Raw genomic sequence first — 26,989 nt, 5'->3', positions numbered from 1 at the left:
CGTGGTGACTGTTTGTTGACATACATTTTTTAATGGGACCCCAGTGTGCAAACACACTTGAACCCTATGGCAAGTGCGTGTTTTGGTTGATTGCTCATTACGAGTGATTAGACAACCTCGATGGAACGTACAGCAGCTATACAACAAAAAGAGCATGCTATTATGGGTACAAGTGAGAATAGTCCCTTAGACCTAACATTATTATTATTATACAGGATTTATATAGTGCCAACAGTTTGCTCAGTGCTTTACAATATAACAGGAGACAATACAGCAACAATACAGTTTAGTACAAGAGGGTTAGGAGGGCCCTGCTCCTTGGAGCTTACAATCTAACTTGTCATAAAATGTATCTTATTCGCACAGAGAGATGAGCCACGACTTGCAGACACAGCTCATCAACCAACGCTTACAGCAGTGACAGGCTGTATTTGTCAATGTGGGTGAACACAACTAACATTCATCCACAGAGCAAGTAAATGGACCAACTGACATCAGAGGTCAGAAATGCACGGGAATGTGTCCCTGTGCACGCAAGTGACCAGAAGGGTGCTTATCTATTCTGTGGATATGACAGCTTCATTCATTCACAGGGATTAATAGAGCCAGTCTTTCCTGCATGAACTACAAATCACAGGCCCATCTGAACAAGCCTAGCAGGAAGGATGCCATCACAAGACCCAGTAATTGTAATCTATCCTTGAAAATTACACATTTGCTTATCTACTGTATTAGTTAATGTAAAGTAGACCTGAACTCAAAAAGTCTAAATTTTCTGTGTCATAGGCAATATATAGAATTGTTTATGTGTTAATCTGTCTGAACGCCCTCATTAAAAATAACAATACACTTCCTGGTAAGTGAGTGTGCCTAGGCACCTCTGTGTGAAGCACTGCTGTCTGTGGTTGCAAGTCTCACCAGATTTGGAGTGGGATTTTGTTATGGATTTACTGTGCTGCTTGCTGGAGAGGAATTGCATGTATCTCCCTGCTTCTAACTTTGTGAATCAGTGCCTCTGCTGTGTCAGATCTAAGGCACTGTTGCTTTTGTCTGCTAGTTTCAGGATTTTCGCAGTGAGATCTGGTGATGTCACTTCTGTGCTGCTCGCTATTTTTGCTGAAGGCACTGATATGAAGAAGTAAAGCCCTGCCTCTAAAATGACTTACAAGAACACAATACAGAACAAAGCTAGCCATAAATGAGTAGAAAAACAAATACAATTTAAAAAAAAAATTGAAATCGTCTGTTGATCTAACATTCTATGGCCCAAGCGTTCTATCGGAAATTTTTTTCTTCATAATTTTTCAACATTAAACATCATTTTTTTCCTCGATCGATTTCTACTGCTCATGTGCATTTCACTTAAAGGATAAGGTCACCTTTTAGAAAAAAAAAATAAATGCACTTTTTTTGCAGGTATAAAAATGTGCATTTAATATTTTTGTCTGCAGGGGCCTGGAAAGCATTGCACCAGCGATCAATAGATCACTGATGCCATGCAGGTCTCCTGCAGACCTGTCATTTTTTTCTGCTTTCTCGTACGGGATGTCAGCCGACTCCAGGATGTCGCATTGCTGGAGCCAAGATGAGTTTAGATCCGCATTAAGAAATTTAAATCATATCGACAGTCAAAATTGATAAACATATATTCATTTCCACATTATATTGCAGTTGTTTCTAGTCCACGCCTATTATTCTGAACCACCCTGAGCTTTGTAATCTTACTTTGTGAAGATCCCACACATTTACTTCTTTGAATTCTGTGACACCTACTCACTATGCCAGGTGAAAGGGCACTGCTGTGTCGCACATTTCACAGAGCCTGCCTTCTGTGTTCTGTCCCCACATGAAGGCGAAATAAAGGTATAACTGATAATGGCTGTGTAACTTCCTACCTTCGTATCCAAGCAGTGGAGCAGACCGGACCGGCAGATGCTCAGGTTAGACGGATCCAAACGTATACACGGGAATGAAATCAGCGTGGGTTTATTTGATCTAAATACAGCGACAAACAGTGATACAATACTGTAAGGTAGTAGAGGTATTGATGCTGTCCTGTGATACACTGTTCAACAGGTAAAAAGTTTTGGGCATAAAATTAGCTAATCTTACATAATTTTGGGGTGCTGAAAACGAAAATGACCCTAAAAAATGTTGATTGGCTCTAGTTTCCATGATATATTCACCCATCTAATGACGTAAGCCATTCAAAATTATGATGCAACTTCAGCTGCATATTGCGCAATTGATACTGGTGACCAATAGAAAATTGCATGTATACTGAGATGATGCAATATTAGCCTTTAATTGCATCAGTTCACTGCATAAAAGCTGCAGTATCTGTAGCTGATTGTAGTTCGACAGCGTCTTTACATTTCGTTTTATGCTTATATAGGCTACTCAGTAATGCCTCGAACTTGTGTGAATAAAGCAGATAATTTCTGCTATATCTGCGGTGAAATAACTTTTATCTCACAAAAAAGGAGGATAACAGGAATGATTAAGAAAGCCTACAACTTGTATTTTGGCTGCAAGATAGGAGACCAGGACAAGAGCTGGGCACCACATATATGCTGCAATTCTTGTGGGACGGCACTGGAGCAATGGTTGAATGGAAAAAAGGCATCTATGCCTTTCGCTGTGCCAATGATTTGGAGAGAGCCAACAGATCATGTTAGTAATTGTTACTTTTGTATGGTGCCTCCAATTGTAAAAGGGCTAAATAAGAAGAAAAAGTTATCTGTGCACTATCCAAATATTCCATCGGCAATACGTCCAGTTCCTCATGGAGAGGGGCTACCAATTCCTAAAGCACCAGAATCCTTCGTGGTTGAGTCAAGTGAGGAAGAACCTGAAGCGTGTAGTCACGTGCAGTTGTAAGAGATAGCCCTTTCCTCGAATACAAGAGAAAAGCCAAGAGAAGCAAAACCGACACAAACTGAAGACAAAACTAGTGAGAATCCTAAGTATTAAAATGATTCAACTTAGCTTATGGCTATAATTTTTCTTGGTAATCCTATGCAATATATTATGCCATTTAGGCTTTGTTATGTAGTCAATATCACTTGCTTTATATTTGTGGAAAGACATCCATCTATATAATTATTGTGCATTATGTAGTCATTACGCCTATAGTAGAAAACTTTCCATTTACAGAAAAACTAGAGCCAATTGACAAATTTCATTGTTATATTTGAACTCAGAATGTGAAATTCATTAAGAAATGGATCCTTTTGTTTCCAAAACTGGCAAAAAATAAAAATTTGTTGAACAGTGATATCTTTCCTGAGGCTAACTGCTGGTCAAAAACTGATGCCTTCACAAGCCCAGGGTAATGAATGTCCTGTCACACAGCTATAAAGCACATAAAAATGGCTGCAGGAAGTGACCAGAACCAAGGCTTGCCTAAAACCACGCCCAGCAGAGAAAAAAACTTACTAGCTATAACAGGGGCATGCAGCATGCAAATTCTGGCCAGCAGATGGCAGCAACAGATCAAGACATAGAAACAAACATGGTGAAATAAGAATTGGTGATACAATGCACAGTTAAATAACAAATATAAGGGGAACAGCACACTCCCCGTCTGAAATTCCATAAGGGATTTCACTATGACGAATGTCCATAAAATATAAAACAACCTGTAACAAAGAACATGTTAGAATGCAATAAACATAACAATATAGTAGATTCCGAGTTGGAATAGAGAAGAACCACAAAGTTCAAGTTCAGGAGAGTTCACCCAGCAGGAATGTTCTTGATGGGTAGTATCAAAATGAGTTCGTTAATTGGCCTTGCGAACATTTTAAGCTCACCCTTTCTGAAGATCTTCAACTCCACTTTACGGACCTTGCCATCCTTGCTAGGAAGAACCTTTGTAATTAGTCCCATAGGCCAGTCAATCCGTACGGTATGTTGCTCCTTCATCAACACGAGGTCACCTTCTTTTAGGTTTGGTTTGTGGTGTTGCCACTTTCTTCTTCCTTGAAGAATATTGAGATACTCCTTTCGCCACCTGTTCCAGAAGTAATCAGCTAGGTATTGTACACGTTTCCAGTGTTTTTGGTAGATATTTGCATGAGTAAATTCTCCACTAGGCATTAGCGTAATCTCAGTTTTTTGTGTAAGTAGGATAGCTGGAGTCAGTACGGCTGGTGTTTCAGGATCCATAGATACTGGCACGAGGGGTCTAGAATTGATGATGGCTGAAACTTCAGTGAGAAGAGTGACTAGAGTCTCCTGTGTGAGTCTTGAAGAGTTTACATCCATCAACATAGAATTCAAGATGTTGCGTGAGATCCCGATCATTCTCTCCCAGGAGCCCCCCATGTGGGAACTATGAGGAGGATTGAAAATCCAGGTGCAACTCTTTTCCGCCAAGTGATCTTGAATGGATTTGGTGTCTATGTTCAGTTCTCTACAGGCTCCAATGAAGTTGCTTCCACGGTCAGACCTCAACTGTTTCACTGGTCCTCTGATTGCGAAGAACCGTCTTAAGGCATTAATAAGGCTGGATGTGTCCATGGATTCTATGACCTCTAAGTGAACGGCTCGCACACTCATGCAAGTAAATAGTACAGCCCAACGCTTACTGTTTGCGTGACCGCCGCGGGTCCTGCGTGCGGACACCATCCATGGCCCGAAGACATCTAGGCCAACGTAGGTGAAAGGTGGCTCTGTACATAGTCTGTCCGCAGGCAAATCAGCCATTTGTTGGTGTAGTTGTTTTCCTCTAGCTTTGCGACAGTGAACACAGTCATGCAATACTTGGGCCACACGTCTTTTCATACCTATAATCCAAAGGCCAGCAGACCGTAACTTGCCCTCAGTGATTTGCCTACCCTGGTGTTCAGTCTTTTTGTGGTAGTGTCGGATCAGCAAGACGGTGATATGGTGTTTGCTGAGAATGATGAGAGGATTTCGTTCTGCAACTCTTAGGTGGGCTTGATTCAAACGACCACCAACTCTGAGCAAGCCAAAACTGTCAATAACTGGATTTAAGTTGGCAAGAGGGCTTTTTATTGGAATCTGCTGTTTGTTGTACAAGCACTTCCATTCTACATTGAATTCCCCTTGTTGGACGTGACGTATTATGAGGGACTCACTATGAGAGATGTTCTCTGCAGAGAAGGGTTTATGGCAGACGTGCCAACCGTGACAATGCTTATCTTTGTGAGTATTGTGATAACATTTCGCAATGTGCACTAACCTTGCGATAGTCCTGACGAGTCTCATCCAACTGGAGAAACGTTCAAAGCGCTTGCAACCGAGGCTGGAGGTTTGCTTTGTTCCAGTGACCAATACACTAACTTCAGCGCGGATTTCTGGATCATTATCCGGATCCTGGATGCTGAAAACTTCCTGTACACATTCGTCCGCCTGTCTTAGCAGAAACTCCGGACCTGTAAGCCAAGTAGAGTTAGTAAAGGAACCTACAGACATAGGTCTAGTGGCATGATCTGCTGGATTAAGTTTGGATGGTACATAGTACCATTGTTCAGGTTTGGAGGACCTCCTGATTCTCTCTATGCGGTTACTGACGTATACATAAAATCGTCTCGTCTGATTGTGGATGTAACCTAAAACGACCTTACTGTCCGTGTAATACTGAACTTCATCTATGTTGACACCTAGTTCTTCTTGTATGAAGTCTGCAATCTCCACTGCTAACACAGTCCCACAGAGTTCAAGTCTGGGAATAGTATGATCAGGCTTGGGGGCTAACTTAGCCTTACCAAAGACGAATCCAACGTGATTTTGCTTGTTGGGTTCTGTGACCTTCAGATAGGCGACCGCTGCTATGGCCTCTGTGGAGGCGTCCGAGAACACGTGGAGTTCCTTCTTTATGCTAGAAGTAAGTGAGGTTTTAATATAGCATCTTGGGATGTGGATCTCATCCAAAGCACACAAAGATTGCTTCCAGGCTTCCCATTTTTGCTCTTTATCAGAGGGAAGTGGGGTATCCCAATCCTTGATAGTTTCAGAAAGTTGTCTCAGTAGGGATTTACCTTGTATGGCGATGGGCGCTACAAATCCCAGCGGATCAAATAGGCTGTTTACCACTGATAAGACACCACGTTTTGTGAATGGCTTGTCTGCACAACTTATTTGAAAACCGAAGGAGTCAGCCGAGAGATCCCATCTGAGGCCCAAGCTCCTCTGCACAGGTGGACTATCCAGTCCCAGGTTAATGTCTTTGAATCCAGGTGCATGATCACCTCGCTCGAAGGCTCTCATTACGGTTAGGCTGTTTGAAGCAATTTTGTGTAGTCTAAGTTTAGCTTGGTACAACATACTTTGAGTTCTTTTGAGCAGATCGATAGCCGCTTCTTCAGTTGGTAGCGATTTGAGCCCGTCGTCCACGTAGAAGTCTTTTTCCACAAAGTCTTTGGCATCTGTACCGTACTCAGATTCCCCCTCTAATGCAGTTCTCCGAAGCCCGTAAGTCGCTACGGCTGGTGAAGGGCTGTTTCCAAACACATGTACCCTCATACGATACTCCATCATCTCTGCGTTGGTGTCATTGTCCTTGTACCACAGGAACCTGAGGAAATTCCGGTGGTGCTCTCGGACTACAAAACAATGGAACATATGTTCAATGTCAGCAGTGATGGCGACAAGCTCTTTCCTGAATCTCATCAGCACTCCGACTAGGTTATTAGTCAGATTAGGACCTGTGAGAAGAATATCGTTAAGAGATACACCTTGATGTTTGGCGCTTGAATCAAAGACAACCCTAATTTGATTAGGTTTTCGTGGATAATATACTCCGAATGAAGGCAAGTACCAGCACTCGTCGTTCTTCCTTAAGGATGGAGCTGGTTCTGCATGGTTGTTACGGAATATTTTATCCATAAAGGCGACGATGTGTTCTCTCATTTCAGGCTTGCTGTTCATGGTACGCTGAAGAGAGTTAAATCTAGACAGAGCTTGTTCCTGGTTGTTCGGGAGTCTTACCCTGGTAGCTCGGAAGGGTAATGGAGAAACCCAGTGATTGGTTTCGTCTTTAAAGGACTCACTGTCCATTATCTCGACAAATTCTCTGTCCTCTACTGACAAGGCTACTTTATCGTCGTCCTTGGTTGTATGAAAGACTGATCTCCCCAAGTTGTCGGCAAAGAGGGGAGTAATGACGTCAGGTAGTTGTACGAGGCCTGGAGACTTCTCTTTCACCTCAGAGTGATGATGACACGGCTTAATGCAAGTTGTGCGTCCATCTGCACGCACGTACGTTTTGAAGGAGTCGATTTCTGGTTGATCTAAGCATACATTTCCTATGATTACCCATCCCAAGTCCAGTCTCTGGGCATATGGCGCATAGTCAGGACCATTACACTGTTGACGCACCTTGTGTACCCTTAGATTGTCTCTGCCGAGCAGGAGTAGAATCTCAGCGTTGATGTCCATAGGTGGGATAACGTTGGCTAGGTGCCTTAGGTGAGGTTGGTGAAATGCAGCTTCTGGGGTAGGAATCTCATCCCTATGGTTGGGTATTTGATCACATTCGATCAGCGTCGGTAAGGGTATTTCCGTATCCCCACTGACAGGAGAAGCGATGAATCCTTGTGCCCTTCTGCCGCTAGTCTCTATGCGGCCCGAGCAGGTGTTTAAGGTATAGGGTTCGGATGGTCCCTTTATTCCAAAGGCTTCAAAGAATTTAGGACCTGCTAGGGACCGGTTGCTTTGGTCGTCAATGATGGCATACATTTTTACTGCCTTTTCTGGTAGTCCCTCTGGGTAGACCTTGATTAGGCATATTCGGGCACAACATTTCTCGCACTGGCCCTCCCCACATACATCCAAGCATGAGCAGGAAACAGCAGTCGCTGCGTTAGCGTAATTTTGGGGCTCCCCGCCATGACTTGGAGCAGGACTGGTGGTGACGGCAGTGGGTGAATCTCTGGAGAGTGGGATTGGGTGCATAGCTGAGGCATGTCTTTCACTATGACACTCCTCACACTTGATGACAGATTTACAGTCCTTAGCCATGTGCTCCAATGAAGCGCAGCATCTGAAACATACCCCGAGCTCGGTGAGGATTTTCTTGCGCTCCTGTATGGTTTTGGATCTAAACCCTCTACATTTGTTCAGAAAGTGTGTTTTTTTATGAATGGGACATTCACGATTGAAGGTCTTATCTCCTGATGAGGTAGTGTACTGTTTACCCGTGGGTACTGCAGGAGATGGTAGGTTAGTCTTTCTAACACTCACGCTGCTCTTGAAGTCTCTGTGTTTATGCGTGATGCTTTCATACCTTGATGATGATGTTGCTGAAGCTGTAGTGTTGAACTCCAGGAAGTCGAGGCTGGGGTCATTCCTCATCTGGGACTGTTTCATCGATAAACCTACAGAAGTGAATAAATGGGGGAAAGGTGATGTCATGCTCTCTTTTGTACCTTGAGACTGATGCCGCCCACTTTTCTTGCAGACTGTATGGTAGCTTCACGACAATTGGGTTCACTCCATGAGCTGTATCCAGGTAGCACAGCCCGGACAGACGAGGGTCACCCTTGGCAAGCTCCAGTTCCATGAGCAGATCACTTAAATCCTGAAGCTTCTGGACATCCTTGAGATTGATCCTTTGAACGTTCTGCAGTCTCTTGAATAGGGCCTTCTCTATTGCTTCTGCACTGCCGAAGGTACGTTCGAGTCTCTGCCAGGCGGCAGCGAGACCTGCTTCTGCTTGTCCCACGTAGACAGTTCTGAGGCTCTTGACACGATTTGTGGAGCCTGGGCCCAGCCATTTGATCAAGAGGTCAAACTCCTGCTCTGCGGTTAGGTTGAGGTTAGCGATGGCGGCCTTGAAGGTTGCCTTCCAAGCTCTGTAGCTCTCTGCACGGTCATCAAATTTTGAAAGACTGGTGTTGATTAGCTCTCTGCTCACCATAAACCTGGAAACTCAGACATATCTGATTTCTCACTGCTTGTTGCCATGACGACTTGTGATGCCCCTGGGGCGTATGGGCTGTCTGGCGTGAAGGGGTGAGATGCTTCCGGGTAGAATGATGTAGCTGCAGGGTTAAGCTTTCGTTTAGCCTCTGTATATTGTGATGACTGCTGCTTGAGCTGTGGAGGTAGGCCAGAAAACGCCTGATAGCGATCTTTCTGTAACAACCGTCCTTGAGAGGGCACATCCGGGTAACGGTTATTAGGTTGCTCGGGTGCTGTGGGTGGCACTGGTACCGCAGGTAGAGCTGACTTGGAGGTTTCAGTGTTGTCGGTTTGGACGGTACTGCAAACTGGGGGTGGCGCAGATAACTGATTCAGTACATAGTCACTGGTACGATCAACTGGATCATCTATCTCCTGTGGTAGCGAGCAGACTGGATCAAGACCTTGGCTCAATGCTTGCTCAAGTAGTCTTACTTTAGCTAACGCAATTTCCTCCTGCATCTCTGATTCGAAAATCTTTATTCGAGCCTCTGCTTCCACCCTCTTGGCCTCTGCTTCTGCCTCTGCCCTCTTGGCCTCTGCTTCTGCCTCTGCCCTTGCAAGAGCCTCTTTTTTGGTGAAGGCGCGTCTCGCTTTGGATTGCTCTGCATTTATGCGGGCCTCTAGTAATCTGTCGCTCAAGGCTGAGCTTCTTGAGCATGATGATCTGTATGACCGAGAGGAATGTTTAGATGAATATGATCTCTGTGATCTAGTTTCTTGCAAATGCGAGATACGGAGTTCCGCTTTACCTTTAACATCCAGCACCATGACGTCTCTTTGTCTGTCTATTGATTCTGCCTTGCTCAGTTCTGATAGGGCTTCATCGATCTTAGAGTCTTTTAGAAAGGTTATATACCTTGTGGACAGTCTCTTGTTTCTTTCTTGAGCTGTGTCCAGCCGCCCAATGGCAACTTGTAAGCTTGTGGCATCACCTGAGGAGGATTTAAGTCCGGACATGAGGGAGGAAACTCGTTCCCATTGTTCCTCCAGGTTATCACATAGCTCATCTTTCGTGGTGTGATAATTTTCGATGACCTTTACCGTCGGTTTGAGAGAGCGTCTTGGTCACACGACTTGTTCTGCTGGAAGTGTGGATTCTGTTCCCTGCCCTTCATAATGATCAGTATCAGGTTGCATTTGCTTTATTTCATCACTGGGGAACTGTGCAAAGTCCTTTTCGGCCATTTTGACTTAAGGTGCGCTGTCTCTTTAAGAAAATGAACTTTTGAATTGGGCGCTGAAAATCGCAGCACAGCTCCGATAGGGCACTTTGATAAAATTTCTAATATGCTTAGAGTGAATTGCGGGGTTTTGGCGCGGCCACAACAATGTAAGGAGCTTGCATAAACAGTACTTCTATTATGCGAGCAAAGGTTAATATAGGATGTAAAGAGTGGCTTGGCAAGTTGTGGAGGACTTCCAGGCGAGAGTATAGACACTGCGTATGTGCAGTGCTTCCGCATAGGCTTGTGGAACATGCACTGTAGCCGGGCAGATTTTCTGCAAGTGGGCCTGTTGCTAGGGAGATTCCTGAGTGTGGTACTGGACTCTGAGGGTATGGACTTTAAGGCAGTTTTTGACTGTTCTGTCCCCACATGAAGGCGAAATAAAGGTATAACTGATAATGGCTGTGTAACTTCCTACCTTTGTATCCAAGCAGTGGAGCAGACCGGACCGGCAGATGCTCAGGTTAGACGGATCCAAACGTATACATGGGAATGAAATCAGCGTGGGTTTATTTGATCCAAATACAGCGACAAACAGTGATACAATACTGTAAGGTAGTAGAGGTATTGATGCTGTCCTGTGATATCCTTCCTGAGGCTAACTGCTGGTCAAAAACTGATGCCTTCACAAGCCCAAGGTAATGAATGTCCTGTCACACAGCTATAAAGCACATAAAAATGGCTGCAGGAAGTGACCAGAACCAAGGCTTGCCTAAAACCACACCCAGCAGAGAAAACACTTACTAGCTATAACAGAGGCATGCAGCATGCAAATTCTGGCCAGCAGATGGCAGCAACAGATCAAGACATAGAAACAAACATGGTGAAATAAGAATTGGTGATACAATGCACAGTTAAATAACAAATATGAGGGGAACAGCACATTCTGAATTACAGAGGTACTGAGAGGAGGAGTTTCAGGAGGCGGAGTCAGTGCAGGAATCACTGCTTGCGGGCATCAAAGTACCATGGGATATGTAGTCCTTAGGAATTGACAGTAAGCGGCTGATGGAAAGCTGCAAAGCATGCAGGGAATCCAGCATGTTTTGGAGTCCAGCAGACAGGCAGAACATCCAACATGATAGGAGATTTTTCCAGGAAGCCTATATTGGATTGTCAGAAATAATTATTGCTTGTATTGTTATTACAATGTAGATGTTATAAAATGAAAGAGTGTGCTGTAACCATAGAACTCTTTTAACCACTTATTTGAGATCACGTTATTTGCTGTTTCCTCCGGGTACTCTGGTTTCCTCCCACACCCCACAGACATGCTGGTAGGTTAATTGGCTCCTGTCTAAGCCCTGGTTCACATATGTGCGTTCCTGCGGGCTACGTTTTGCGTGGGCACGAGAGCCCATGGACTCCCGTGCCCCGGGACACGCAGCGAAGAAGTCTCTGCACTTCTTTGGAAACCGCAGCCTGCACGGGAACCTTGGTTCCCAGTGCGGTTGCGACTTCCAGTGCGGGCAGCGTGCCATTAGAATTAATGGCACCTGCCCACGGGTCCGCATTCTTCTGTGTGGGTGGTGCGGCTGCACGGATTTTTGTGCGGATCCACAGCGGCACCACCCGCACATATGTGAACCAAGCCTAAATTGGCCCTAGTATCTGTGTGCATGTGAGTTAGGGAACTTAGACTGTACGCCCCTTGAGGGTTAGGGCTCATGTACACTGCAGCTGAGAAACTCACGTTTAGGAGCTGTTCAGCATTTTTTTCAGCAGCCCCTGAACTCTCCCTAATGTTTTCCTATGTGTCCATGTACACATCTTCGTTTACAGTCGTTTACAGGTAGTTGAGTTTACAGTAGTTTTTTGAACGCAACAAATTTGCGTTCAGACGTCAATTTTATCAGCGTTTAAAAAGCTTGTAAATGCGGCAAATCGTGTTTATAAGTGTTTGCGTATGAAATTTTTTAAAAACTCTTCCAGTTCCCAATGCTGTCCAGAGCCTTTTTTCATCGTGAAAAATGCACGCAAAGAGTTTTCAAGATGCTCAGATGGACAAAATACTGACCACAGGATATTCCTACCAAGCTTGTCACACACCGTAATGCCCAATTCACACCTCAGACCTTTCCAGCCCTTGGAAAAAAAAGATATGTTACTGACCATTCACACCTCTAATTCCTCATAAAGACCCCCTGCCAGGTGACCTTATTGACTCCCTCCACCAGACACCTTCCCACCCTTGGATACAAAAGAAATGTTAATGAGCAACTCACACCTAATTATCTCAACACATATTGCTGTCTCTGCTTCTACTCTCTGTATTTCTCTGAAACAGTCTGAAATAGTTAAGAATTTACCACTTTTCAGTGCATTCGGGGCATTTGGGAGGTTCTTCTGTGCTTATCTTTAAAAAACGCTTCTAAACACAAACGTGCATAAACGCGTTATGCGAACGTGGCTAAACACACATTTTTTAACCTACGTTTTTCAGCAATCAGTTTCCATCGTTCAGAAACGTCCCGTGTACATGGGGCCTTAGAGACTAATGTGAATGTACAATATATATATGTGAAGCGCTGCATAAATTGTTGGCACTATATAAGTACCTGTAATAAATAAATAATAAGACCTATTATCAAGTATTTAAATCTTCAAGTAGCAAAGAGAAGGAATCACCTGTGTAGATTTATGGGTTTTATGCTTATATTAGTGCAGGTGGGTAAATATTATCTGCTCCAGCTGCTAAAGGGTTAAGTTCCTGACTGGCTGTTCCGTATCGCCCCAGTGGGCCGTACTGATGATTTTCCCAGCTGTGTGATCTGGTCGCAGCTTTCCCAGGCAGCTGGAACTCAGCAGCAGCTTTCCACAGCAAACCATATGCTTTCCTGCTTTGCATCACAAGCTAAAAACCCAAAGACAGCTGTAATTTCCATCTTTTTGGATAAAAACTGCGTGGAGCCTGTATGGAAATACTGGACAAGATGACAGGTGTCAAAGTGTTCCCATAGTAGCCTGTAGCATTGTCATCTGATATAGGCTTTCACTTATGTACATGACATGAGTCTAATGTACTGTACATGACAACAGTGCAATCATCGCCACTTACAAAGCCATGCACTGCCTGTATGGCTACTCATCGCTATGACCCAACCCCAAGCATCCCCTATATTCAAATTTAATTGGCATGTGTTTAATGGTACATTTGAGAAAAGGATCATTTGTTCACTTGAAATATACATGAAAAATGATTTATTATCCTTGGCATTAATAACTTGGAAAACTGAAATGTAAAATATGATGCTGAATATAGTATGGTAGATCTACATCGGCTGTAGAATAGGCATGCCGGAAGTTAGTATACCTTCTGACCTTCTCTTTTTTTATTGGTGTTCTTGTGTTTCAGGATCCTTAAAGTGTTACTATACCCGGGACCCTGCATTCACTATATCTGGTCTCTCACACTACACAGTACAGTACACAGTTATTTTTACAAAACTTTATTTTCTAAAGCGCTGAGCTAACTGTTGGCGCTATATAAATCCTGCATAATAATACAATAATTTTAGTAAATATAAACTGCTAAATACCTTTTCTCATTTGCAGTTAGAGCAGTCTTGTGACTTCTATCAGTGTTCAGCAGAGCACATGTTAAAGCTTGTAGGAGGAGTTTGCATTTTGCTCTAGGAGGATGCAGACCTCTGTCTGGACAGTGCTGATTGGCCCTGTGCTGATCACATGAACTCTTCCAAGAAAAAAAAACCTCTCTAGCAATACACAGCAAATTGAGCATGTGCAGAGTGTCTCTACACAATATGTCTTATCAGGAGATAAAAGGGGGCACTGGAAGAAGGGGATGATCAGAGCAGTTAGGATCAACCTGACAGATTACATAATGCAGAGGATTAACCCCTTAGGTTCCACAGTGAGTATAATAAGCATGCTTTACTGCACATACAGACTGATTTTACTGTTGTGGGTTTAGTAACACTTTAAATTGGCCTTACAGGTTTGCATGATTCAGTTCCTAACATGTCGAAATAGCTGCACAAATATCAGTTTAAAAAAGGTGCCTTTTATTGTTAAAAACCAGTTCATGAGCTCCAAAAAGGTGCCTTTGCCCATAGGCTGAGATGATGTCATCAGTATGCTGCAGGCAGAAGGAAGCATTTCTTTAGTCTATTATACCAGTGATTAGACTGCAACAATGTAACTGTGTAGCAAGCCACAAGGTGACAGACTGCAACAGGAGGCTGATCTGTGTCACACATTTGTGAACACAGAACTGCACAGCCAGTAAGCTTTACATAATTATGTTTGCTCCGAGCCTGAACCTCAGTCCAGGACATAGCTTCTGACCCTGGATGATACCTGAACAAAGGTGGCACCATCTTCCTGAAAAGAAAAGCAAATAAAGTCAATATCAGGGGGAGAACTGTGATCTGTGAACAGTAATTAATACCTGTAAGTTACCCTTAGACATTACCTAGCATGCACTAAAAGCAAAAATACATCTGCAATGTGGAGGGTGGGATTTAGCCGGCATGTTTGCACATTATGACAGAGTTACCTGTTAAAGAGACCCCTCCAGAGCTGAGATGGCTGCGTTCCCCCATGCCGCTCCATTGCTGATATTACTTGGTTTTCTGCCAGTTTTGGTGTCTTCACTATTCTTAATTGGCTAACCAAGCATGATGTAACTTTCATGCATGTGCACAGGAGTTCATTCATGACAGCATGTAAGGCATACTGTGCATATACACTGAGCTGCACACGCATGGCTCAATCTACAATTAAAAGACTTTGCCATGGATTTACTAAAGGCAAATAGACTGTGCACTTTGCAAGTGTAGTTGCACTAATTTTCCCCAAAGCTTAGTAAATGTGGTGAAGCTCTGCTGATTTCCATCATCCAATCATGTGCAAGCAAAATGGTGTTTTTTTTTTTTTATTTTTCTTGCACCTGATTGGGCATTCTTTACAAAGTGAAACTTCACCACACTTACATTTACTAAGGACAGTGAGTGCAACTGCAATTGTACAATCTATTTGCCTGTAAATCTACCCCAATGCTGCCAGGCAGAAAATAAGCTTTTATTGCAGGAGAATCATACAGGGGTTGATTTACAGAGTCTGTTGATTTACAAGCCTACCTGCCAGCATTGTTTTTCAAAGGTCAGTGGTCTCCAAACTGTAGCCCATTGCTTGCCTTTATCTGGCCCTCGGGCGCTATTCCATCCACAATAGGGCATAATTCCTGTCACTGACACCAGTAATGGGGCACTATTCCTCCCACAGACAACTACGAAAGGGCATAATTCTTCTCACTGACACCAATAATGGGGCACTATTCCTCCCACAGACAACTACGAAAGGGCATAATTCCTCTCACGGACACCAATGATGGGGCACAATTGTTTTAATTGCCAACACTAATTGAGCAGAATTCTTTCCATTGACACCAACGATGGGCCACTGTTCCTTTCACTAACACCAGCAATGTGGCAATGTTCTTCTCATTGACACCAATGAAAGGGCACAATTCCTTCTACTGACACCAACAATGAGGCATAATTCCTTCCATTAATACCAACAATGGCGCACATTTCTCCCACTGACACCAAGAATGAGGCACTATTCCTCCCACCGATAGCAATAATGAGGCACTATTCCTCCCACTGACACTAACGATGGGGCACTATTCCTCCCACTGATACCAATAATGGGCAATATTCCTCCCACTGACACCAAGGATTGGGCATTATTCCTCCCACTGACACCAAGGATTGGGCACTATTCCTCCCATTGACACCAATGACGGGACACTATTCCTCCCACTGACACCAATGATGAGGCACTATTATTCCCACTGACACCAAGGATGGGACACTATTCCTCCCACTGACACCAATGATGAGGCACTTTTCCTCCCACTGATAGCAATGATGAAGCGCTATTCCTCCCACTGACACCAAGGATTGGGCACTATTCCTCCCACTGACACCAATGACGGGGCACTATTCCTCCCACTGACACCAATGATGAGGCACTATTCCTCCCACTGACACCAAGGATGGGGCACTATTCCTCCCACTGATACCAATGATGAGGCACTTTCCCTCCCACTGACACCAAGGATGGGACACTATTCCTCCCACTGACACCAATGATGAGGCACTTTTCCTCCCACTGATAGCAATGATGAAGCGCTATTCCTCCCACTGACACCAAGGATTGGGCACTATTCCTCCCACTCACACCAATGACGGGGCATTATTCCTCCCACTGACACCAAGGATTGGGCACTATTCCTCCCATTGACACCAATGACGGGACACTATTCCTCCCACTGACACCAATGATGAGGCACTATTCTTCCCACTGACACCAAGGATGGGACACTATTCCTCCCACTGACACCAATGATGAGGCACTTTTCCTCCCACTGATAGCAATGATGAAGCGCTATTCCTCCCACTGACACCAAGGATTGGGCACTATTCCTCCCACTGACACCAATGACGGGGCACTATTCCTCCCACTGACACCAATGATGAGGCACTATTCCTCCCACTGACACCAAGGATGGGGCACTATTCCTCCCACTGATACCAATGATGAGGCACTTTCCCTCCCACTGACACCAAGGATGGGGCACTATTCCTCCCACTGACCCTCCCACTGACACCAAGGATTGGGCACTATTCCTCCCACTGACACCAATTATGGGGCACTATTCCTCCCACTGACACCAATGATGAGGCACTATTCCTCCAACTGACACCAAGGATGGGGCACTATTCCTTCCACTGACACCAATGATGAGGCACTATTCCTGCAACTGACACCAAGGATGGGGCACTATTCCTCCCACTGATAGCAATGATGAAGCACTATTCCTTCCACTGGCCCCAATGATGGGGCACTATTCCTCCCACTGTCAGCAAGGATGGGGCACTATTCCTCCGACTGACAGCAATGATGGGGCACTATTCCTCCTCCTGACAGCAAGAATGGGGCACTATTCCTTCCATTGATACCAATGATGGGGCATTATTCCTCCCACTGATACCAATGATGGGGCACTATTCCTCCCCCTGACAGCAAGAATGGGGCACTATTCCTTCCATTGATACCAATGATGGGGCACTATTCCTCCCACTGACCCCAAAGATAGGGCAATGTACACTCTCACTAGATGCCAGGCCAATTTCTACTCCCACTGGTCATAGGCCGGCCCCCCTAAAATCTCAAGGACAGTAAACTGGCCCTTTGTTTAAAAACTTTGGAGACCCTACCCTAGGTTCACACCTAAGTGTTTTCTGCAGCATTTTGCGTTTTCCAGAAATGCACTACAGTCCATTTAACATGATTTCCTATGGGACACGTTCACTTCTCCACGTTTTCACCAGGTGCGTTTTTTTGGAAAGGGTCAGGGACTTTTTTGAACGCAAAAAGTTACGTTTTTGGTTCTATAGACGTCAATTGAAACGTTGCAGAAAAACATGTAGTGCATTTTTGCTGTGTTTTGCATTTTGATCTGCCTAGCGACAAGAAAAATTAAACAGCAAAACGCATCAAAAATGGGTCAAAAACACGTGCAAAAACACAAAACGGACCGCAAAAAGCACTGCAGAAACGGATCAAAGGCAAACTGCACAGGTGTGAACCTAGCCTTAGTCTTATTTTAAAGCATATCTAAATCCAAACCTTTTCTCCCAGTAGAGTAGAGGACAGTTAAGGCTTGATTTACACAGGCACACCTATGTGTACACCCTAGAGAAGGGCTGTCTTTGCCTGCACAAGATGCACAGGTGTTCCATGCATCCGCATGCAGGCAGTCGCATTCATGTCTGTTGGGATACAGCAGCTGCAGAGGCACAGCCACTGGTCCCAGTCTGACAGCTATACAGATGTATGTCCTAGGGCCAGTTCACACCACATGCAGTCCAGTGAGTTTTTTTTCTGCATCAGCATTGATAGTAGGTTACATGGTTTCCAATGGCATAGTTTACACTAGTGCAGTCAGTTCCACCAGACCAGTGTGTCCCTGTTCCAGAAAAAAAAAGTAGAATATGCGGCATTTTTTCTGCACTGAACTGTACTGGTATGCAGTAAAATGCATCAAAAATGCATCGGAATGCACCTAAATGTACCAAAAACAAACTGGAATGCACGTCTTTATTTAAGTTGAAGAAAAATAGTGGAAAAAATTCACTGGAACGCATAAATAACGCATCAAAAATGCACCGGAATATGTCAAAAACTAGCATACAGAAACACATCTAGACTGTGTTTCTATGTTGTGAACCAGCCCAGGCTGGTTCACACCATAGAAATGCAGTCCAGATACCTTCTGGGTGTGTTTCCACATGCACATCTTTTATGTGTTTTTGGTGTGTTCCGGTGCATTTGTGATGCATTTTTTATGCTTTCCAGTTCATTTTTTTCTCTCTTTTTCTTCAATTTAAATAGGGACATGTGTATTCCAGTGCGTTTTTGGTGCATTCCGGTGCATTTTTTATGTTTTACCGCATTCCCGTATAGTTCAGTGCAGGAAAAATGCAGCAAGTTCTACTTTTTTTTCTGCAACCGGAACGCACTGGAACTGCAAGCACTGATGTGAACTATAACATTGACAACCATATAACCTACTTTCTATGTGTTTTGGATGCAGAAAAAAAGCAACTGAAATGCATGTAGTGTGAACTGGTCCTAAAGCACACTCTCTGTGTTATGGGACATGCACCTGCACAGCTGTCAGACTGGGACTAGTGGCTGTGTCTGTGCAGCTGCTGCATCCCAATAGACATGAGTGGGAACCTGCACACAGATTTATGAAACACCTATGCATCCCACTTCATTGCAGAACAGTCTGGCCACTGAGCTGCTGTAATAGATTGTAGTAGCATTAGCTACATACGGTAAATGCATTTTTATGCTTGGTTGAGGTGGAGTGGCGGGTGGATGATGACACAATCTCCAACTCAGCCAATCAAAGGAAGCCTTGTATTCATTGATAAAAATACAAGGCTTCATCTGAATTGCGGGGATACACTTAGGCTGACTGCTGCCAGAACACAATGATGCTTATTGTATGTAGTATGCTACTACAATCTTGTATGTAATGCTACTACAATCTTTTACAGCGGCCCCAGTGGCCAGACTATTTTGTAATGGAAATATTTAGTCTGGTCCAGCTTGGCTCAAACAAACTATTTAAAGTGAAAGTGAACCTGGAATTCTCTTTCAAAGCACCTGTCAGATTCGTTTGACATTTGTGTCCCATTGAGGACATTTCCTTTTACATCCTGTCCTGAAGACAAAAGAGGGAATGAAAGGATGTCTCTCTAAATTGAGGATGTTACAGGATCACTCACCAGGATTCAGATTCCAGGCCATAAACCTGTATGTATTCACAAACATTTATACTGATGATTACAAAAAAAAATTTCTCCTCTGATTAGTTGCCAGAATTAAATCAAAAGGTCTGTTTCTGCTTCACCTTCCAGTCACTCCAGTCATTCACCCACACCCATTCATCCACAGACCCCAAGCAGAGTTGCCACTTCATCCCTTTACCAGGGGTGGACTGACCATTTGGAAACTCGGGCACTGCCCAAGGGTCCAGGGTCAGTAGGGGGCCCATGCGATGCCCCTGGTACCTTTTTCATAGGCTTTTTTTAGTTTGGGCAAAAACACCGGGACCTCATGATTGCCCGGGGGCCCCATGAGTTGTTAGTCTGCCCCTGCCCTTTACCGAACACATATAAATTACACAGGTTCTGTGGCTAATTTATTGCAGATAAGGCTCTAAGTGAGTTTAATTAGCACCTTAATCAGCCACTGTGTAATTAATATGTGTTCGGTTTTAAAGGAATGAGGTGGCAACCCTAACCCCAAGTAAATATTTGCAAATGTTTAGGCCGCGCACACTCAACCCCCAGCCTTGGCTTATGGTCCACACACTGTTTAAGGGCCGACCATGGATCAAAGTAATATTGATTTGATCGTGAAAGAAAATTCAATGAAGCTTTCTTAAATTGTTTACAAAAGAGAGAAAACATTTATCAACTCAAAGAAACAAAAATTTTACAAAGACTCCATAGAGGAAATACCATACTAATGTAATTCAATAACAACTTAAAGTACATAAACCATAAACATCAGGTTCACATTACAGTTTGTCTATAAAAAGCTCATCTTTTTTCAGCTGGCAGTTTGTAAAAACGTTTGTTGCAATCTACATACATGTAATGAACAGTAGTGATGGTCATCTCCGTCTAGCAGGAGCTGTGCACACTACGTAGTTCAATGTTATCCCATTAGAGCATGCGCACAAGGAAACCTTCAGAAACCTGCAAGGGAGGCTCCAGGGTTTTCGACTGCCTAGGGGCCTCCTCAGAATTTAAACTGGCACCAAGTGGCGTCCTTACTTTGAGTAGAGCTGGTGGGTGGAGTTGTTCTTCCCTATATATCCAGGAGTAATGGGACTAGGTTACCTCTGGTAAACAATATAGCTTGAGAAAGAGAACCCTTCAGGGTAGGCCTGCCTATACTTGGGAGGGGAATCCAACTATGGGGGACTTGCATTGAGGAGTACGGAAGAGAAGGCTGAACGTGTGGACATTCCCTTTTTTCCAGAGGTAGGCCTCAGACCAGGAGAATGTGAGTAACTTAGATGGCGGAGTTTCTCCCCATTACCCGGTGTGTGCCTTATTGCCTAGCATGAAGAAGGTGGGAGGTCCCCGGCCAACTTGGTGGGAGCTGGTGTCCAATCAGAACTGTCAACAAGCTACACCAAAACACTGCAATGGTTTCAACAATACTTCACAAATACAGTACAAAATTATATATAAAGAGCATGCTCCCTGACAGAGGCAAATTCCTTCTCAGTAATGGGGACAAAGACAGAAAAAAATCTTGCCAGGGATTCTATACCCCATGCCTCTATCCAAAACTGAAAAAAAATTTTTGGCTTTATATACAGTGATATTAAAGGCTTAATTTTAAAAACAATTTAAAATAATAAACACATCATACTTACCTTCCCTGAGCAATGGTTTTGCACAGCGCAGCCCCGATCCTCTTCTTCTTGTGTCCCCCGCTGGCACTTCTGGCCCCTTCCCCTTGCTGAGTGTCCCCAGAGCAAGCTGCTTGTCCTGGGGGCACTTGTGCAGAGCTGCTCCAGAGCCGCCTCTGTGTGTCTATGGGACACAGAGAGTGTGGCTCGGCCCCATCCCCCACTCCTTTCTCACTGGCTGTGATTGACAGCATTGAATGAACCTTGGCTCCAATGGCTCCTGCTCCTGTGTCTCAGGCAGTGGGGAGGGAGAGACCCGGGAGAGCCAAGGCTCCCATGCACATTGCTGGACCAACATTGGGTCTTGTAAATATGGGGGGGGGGGGCTGCAGGGGGAGCTGCTGCACACTGAACATTTTTTTACCTTTGTGCATAGAATCCCTGAAGGTAAGAAGCCTTCAGCCTCTAGAACCACTTTAAGGTGGTTCTAAAGGCTGAAGGTTTTTTATCTTCATGCATTCTATGCATGAAGGCAAAAAACCTTCCGTGTGCAGTGGCCCCCCCAACCCCCCCTAATACCTAAGTTCCCTCTTGATCCAGCAATGTTCACTGGAGTCTTGGCTATCCCTGGACTCCCTCTTCTTATTGGCTGAGCCAATGAGAAGAGAAAGAGGGCGGGGCCGAGCCATGGCTCCATGTGTGAATGGACACACGGAGCAGTGGGTGCTCCATAGCAAGCTGCTTGCTCTGGGGGCACCCGACAGAAGGGAGGAACCAGGAGTGCCAGCCGGAAACCCAAGAAGAGAAGGATCCAGGCTGCTTTGTGCAAAACTACTACACACAGTTGGTAAGTATAGACATGTTTGTTATTTAAAAAAAAATAAATTATGACTTTAAAATCAATTTAATGTTAAGAAGTATAGGAGGCTTGGTCCATTTTAAAGCCTCTTTCTATGATGTTTATACGGAGGAGCTGGATGGCAGAAATAATAAACACAAGTTATGATTCTGTAAAGACTTTGCATACAGTATACTGTCCATGCGTATCCTCTTCTAGATGCCAGTGTTGTCATTTATGCGTACTTGTATACTTGTACATACACGTGAATGCATGTAAATTACTATACTCCAACATAACATTTTCTTATTTTTGATTATACAGCTGTGTACTCATCACTGCATTACTGATCTTGTACGCAGTTGTGTGCGTTGTTCAAAAGATAACAATGCACCTGTGTTTACATACATAAAAAATGCTACATGGCTACAAACTTGGAGTTATTTTTGTCGTGTGCAAGAGTCCTAAAGGCTTAGTTTATCTTTTGAATAAAATTACAATGCATGCATGAATTTTGAACGAGAGAAAGCCTCTCACTTCTGTGATTCTGGTGGTGAGCGCTCGTAATATGGTGCGTTGATCATTGCCTTTTGAATAAAATTTGAATGCAATCAAGGAGCCCTAGTAGGAAAAAAAACAAAATAATTTTTTGTTTCGTTTAAAAGCCATACCTGAAGGCCATGAGCAGCACCCCAAAGCCTTGCCAAAAAAACTCCTATTGTAAGCGATCAACTCCATCTTGCCTGGAACTTTTTACCCCAAAAGAACCCTTGAAATAATTTCCAGGTTTTAGGTAACCCTTGCTAAATCAATGCAATGGGAAAATGCCCCTTACATGTGTGGCCATTGTTAAGAGTGCCCCGCTGTACCCCTATACAGTGGTGGTCAGAACGCACCCTTTGCAGACAGCTAAAATTATTGCTGGAGTCATGCATCTGGCTTTGCCAAGTGGCGCTGGGCCTGGATCTATGCAAGCACCAAAGAAATGGAGGTCAGTCAACCAAAGCTCAAGGAACCGCTAACACCTTCTGCAGGAATCATAGGGTTTCATGGAACCCTGCTTGAGAATGGCTGCACCATACATTGAGCGATCACCCTGTGCATGTGCAGTGTCCCTCCGTTTGAAGCTGCAGTGGTTGAGCTTAGTGGTGCAGCTACAGGGTGCAGGACAGCATACTGCGCATGCATGAATTTTGAACGAGGGAAAGCCTCTCACTTCTGTGATTCTGGTGGTTAGCTCTCGTAATGTGGTGCGTTGATCATTGCCTTTTGAATAAAATTTGAATGCAATCAAGGAGCCCTAGTAGGTAATTAAAAACAAAATAATTTTTTTGTTTCGTTTAAATGCCATACCTGAAGGCCATGAGCAGCACCCCCAAAGCTTTGCCAAAAAACTCCTATTGTAAGCAATCAACTCCATCTTGCCTTGAACTTTTTACCCCAAAAGAACCCTTGAAATAATTTCCAGGTTTTGGGTAACCCTTGCTAAATCAATGCAATGGGAAAATGCCCCTTACATGCGTGGCCACTGGGAAGAGTGCCCCGCTGTACCCCTGTACAGTGGTGGTCAGAACGCACCCTTTGCAGACAGCTAAAATTATTGCTGGAGTCATGCATCTGGCTTTGCCAAGTGGCGCTGGGCCTGGATCTATGCAAGCACCAAAGAAATGGAGGTCAGTCAACCAAAGCTCAAGGAACCGCTAACACCTTCTGCAGGAATCATAGGGTTTCATGGAACCCTGCTTGAGAATGGCTGCACCATACATTGAGAGATCACCCTGTGCATGTGCAGTGTCCCTCCGTTTGAAGCTGCAGTGGTTGAGCTTAGTGGTGCAGCTACAGGGTGCAGGACAGCATACTGCGCATGCATGAATTTTGAACGAGGGAAAGCCTCTCACTTCTGTGATTCTGGGGGTGAGCGCTTGTAATATGGTGCGTTGATCATTGGAATATCACCCCTCTCACATTATCCACATCCATATTCAGTTTAAGTGATTTCCCCATCACTGCCTGTAAGCGAAAAGTTTACAGTGCTGGGTTTTCTTGGTTGATCTGAGCTATATCAGAAATGAGCAGAGAATTGAAACTCTTATTGTGTGGAGCTGCCCCCGGCCCCCTGGCGCACTCATGTGTGAGTGAATACCAATCTTATCAATTGTCCCATGCAAAAGATTGACGACTTACCAGCAAATGCAAGGTCTTATTTATTTGTTACTGATAGTTATATAGTGCTGTCAATTTTATGCAGTGCTTTACATATAAATTGTACATTCACATCAGTCCCTAACCCTCAAGGGGCATACAATCTAAGGGCCCCAGCTTACATTAATATATATACATACTAGGGCCAATTTAGACTGGATCCAATTCACCTACCAGCATGTCTTTGGAGTGTGGGAGGAAACTGGAGGAAACCCACACAGGCACAGGGAGAACATGCAAACTCCAGGCAGGTGGTGCCATGGTTGGGATTCAAACCAGCAACCCTAGTACTGCCAGGCAGAAGTGCTAACCATTTAGTCACTGTGCTTCCCCTTACAGTTCTCTATCATATATTACATTTCCATTATATAGTTTGAATTAAAGAGCTGCTTTTTTTAAATTACCTGATTAACCTCCCTAACGGTATTCCCGAGTGTAGCTCGGGGTAAAATGTCAGTACCAAAAGCGGTAACCCCGAGCTACACTCAAGCTTACCATGCGGCGTTGCTCAGGGAGTCACTGCAGCACTTACCTTGTCCTTCGCTCCCACGATGTGTCCCCTGCAGCGTCCCCGGCCATCTCCTCCGGCTGATGCTGGCATCCGGCTTCTGTGTCCCGGTCCCTGTGATGTCGGGACGTACGGGCGCCGGAACCGGCGGCAAATTTGAAATTTTTTAAAAATGTCATTTTTTTTAAAATGATTATTACATAGTAAAACATTGCTGTTTCAATGCAGTTCACATACATTTTGTCCCTACTGCTTTGTCCTGTGCCCTGCCTGCATTTTGACTGTTCTTTCTGCCTGGAAACTTAGAAAAGTCCATGGCGTCCAAAAAGCGTCCCTTTATGTCAAAAGCAGTTTTAGACCAGCTAAAGAACAGCGATAGTAAATCAGAACCACTTGCAGAATTGAGTGATAATGATTCGTGGGGAAATTCGTCATCAGACACTGAAAACGATTTTGTGACTTTGCTCAGCGATGTGCGAATTTGCCTCTGTATTTCAAATTACAGTGTTTTTGGTTTGATTATATTATTGAATTAAATTTATTATTATTATATTATTATTTTTTATGATTATTTATTAAATTATAATTTATGATTTCGTGTTTCAAATTTTATCATACCCGGAATGTTTACTAGACTCTTGTTCGTACAGATTTCAGTGAGTTATTCCTAAAAATTACAGCCTATAATAAAAAACGACATATTTCCATGCAAAAAAATGGTACCGCTTTCAGCACAAAAAATCGGAAAGAATCATACCGCCAGGGAGGTTAAAGTCCCTAGCAGAGGTTCCTTTGTTGAGTGCTCATTTCTGTGCCCCATACACAGGAAGATTGTGCAACCATTGCATCAAAAACATTCGTATCACGTGACAGCCTTATCCACGTGTGTCGGCTTTCACAATCATATCACATCGGCAGGCAGATACAATAAAGCAGCATACAAGGTCTTGGACTGAGTAAACCCAGAGTAGAGAAAATACATCTTTTTTCCTGTATAGCCTGTATACGCCTTTCAGTGCCAGAACTAGAGAAGCCAGCTTGCTTCCGTATGTGAATCATTGCTCAAGCAGCCTGCTTCTTCGTGAACTGTGGTTTTCCTCTGAAGGAAGAACAGAAAACACTGAATTACTCAGTCTGCTATACACACATGCTGACACCAAAAAGAAAAGAGCGCTTCCATTATGAGAAAAGCGAGTATCCCTCAAGTCGGATCTGTAAGTACTTAAACCTCTTTTCCCCTGTGCTGAAACCTTCCTATAGCTCTGTTCTCTGGCCAGGGATTGCTATATCTACGTCTACGTTGGAAGTAGATGGATAAAAGGTTTTTATTCTGCAGATGTGGCGGAGGACAGACTCTACCTCCATGCCCCGAGTGCCTAAAAATAACCTCATATTTAAATGGTAATTAATAAGTCATCTACCAGTCCATGTGGCGTGTCAGATTTTTTCCTATTCAGACAGATGACAGATTTCGTTTTGGTTTATGGATCTAGTTCAAGAATTGTATTGAACTAATGAATTCAGAGGATATTTGGTGCAGTTCCCGTAACTGTCATAAAATGATGGGTGCATTCTGGTTTTTTTTTTTTTTACACATTTACAAATGTTTTGTGTATTTCTGCAGCCGTTTCTCATAGTTTGTGTTTTGTGTATTTCTGCAGCCGTTTCTCATAGTTTCCCAAAGAAATGCAGGGTCTCACCACTTGGTATTTCTATGGTTTGATACTTTCACAAATACAGTGTAAAAGATATAGACAAAACAAAAAAAGAATACAGTGAATCAGAGTTTAGCTTAGATTTTCTAACCTATACTAGAAAAATGAGAGTTGATTTTTGATTGGTTGCTAGGCACAGCAGCTGTATTAGTTAAGGTATCATTATGTATTATATTATTATTATGTTAATATTGAATTGCATATTATTTAAATTATTATTGCTCTAGGTCAGTTTCTTTGTGTTTTACCATTCAGTTTACTTGTGTGGAAATGCAACACAATGATTTGTCTTTGCTCCTTTGGTAGTAGAAAGTGAAAAGCCTGACCAAACATTGATGATAGGCAGGGAAGGACTGGTGGTGAGGACAATGCTTTTTTTTTCTACTTCGGTGTCTCATTATGTAATAATACATTAAAGCCTAGCTGTTGCCAAAATGTTTTTGTTTTGAATGGAGTAAGGAATGGTTAGAATCTCTGTCAGCTTTTAACCACTTGCCCCCCAGAGGATTTACCCCCCTTCCTGACCAGGCCATTTTTTGCGATACGGCACTGCGTTACTTTGATTGACAATTGCGCGGTTATGCAACGCTGCAC

The 26,989-nt window shown here is 43.8% G+C and overlaps 1 protein-coding gene across 2 annotated transcripts in view; it reads left to right on the top strand.

Moving 5' to 3' along the window:
• The window catches only part of SPECC1 (sperm antigen with calponin homology and coiled-coil domains 1), a 490,294-nt gene that overhangs the window by 62,899 nt on the left and 400,406 nt on the right, over positions 1–26,989 (top strand). The window contains exon 1 of one of the 2 annotated variants that reach the window (XM_089685734.1): positions 25,752–25,894. The exons of the other annotated variant lie outside the window; for it this stretch is intronic. Within the exon in view, the coding sequence (XP_089541860.1) occupies positions 25,862–25,894 (33 nt within the window). The 5' untranslated portion in view covers positions 25,752–25,861. Of the gene's footprint in view, positions 1–25,751; positions 25,895–26,989 lie in introns of those variants that run through there. 2 annotated transcript variants of the gene reach the window in all.

This window comes from Staurois parvus, unplaced genomic scaffold (assembly GCF_062004578.1).
Source record: "Staurois parvus isolate SC_StPar_1 unplaced genomic scaffold, SC_StPar_1.0 ptg000382l, whole genome shotgun sequence".
NCBI classification, from domain to species: domain Eukaryota; kingdom Metazoa; phylum Chordata; class Amphibia; order Anura; family Ranidae; genus Staurois; species Staurois parvus.
This window is presented reverse-complemented; position numbering and strand designations above follow the sequence as displayed.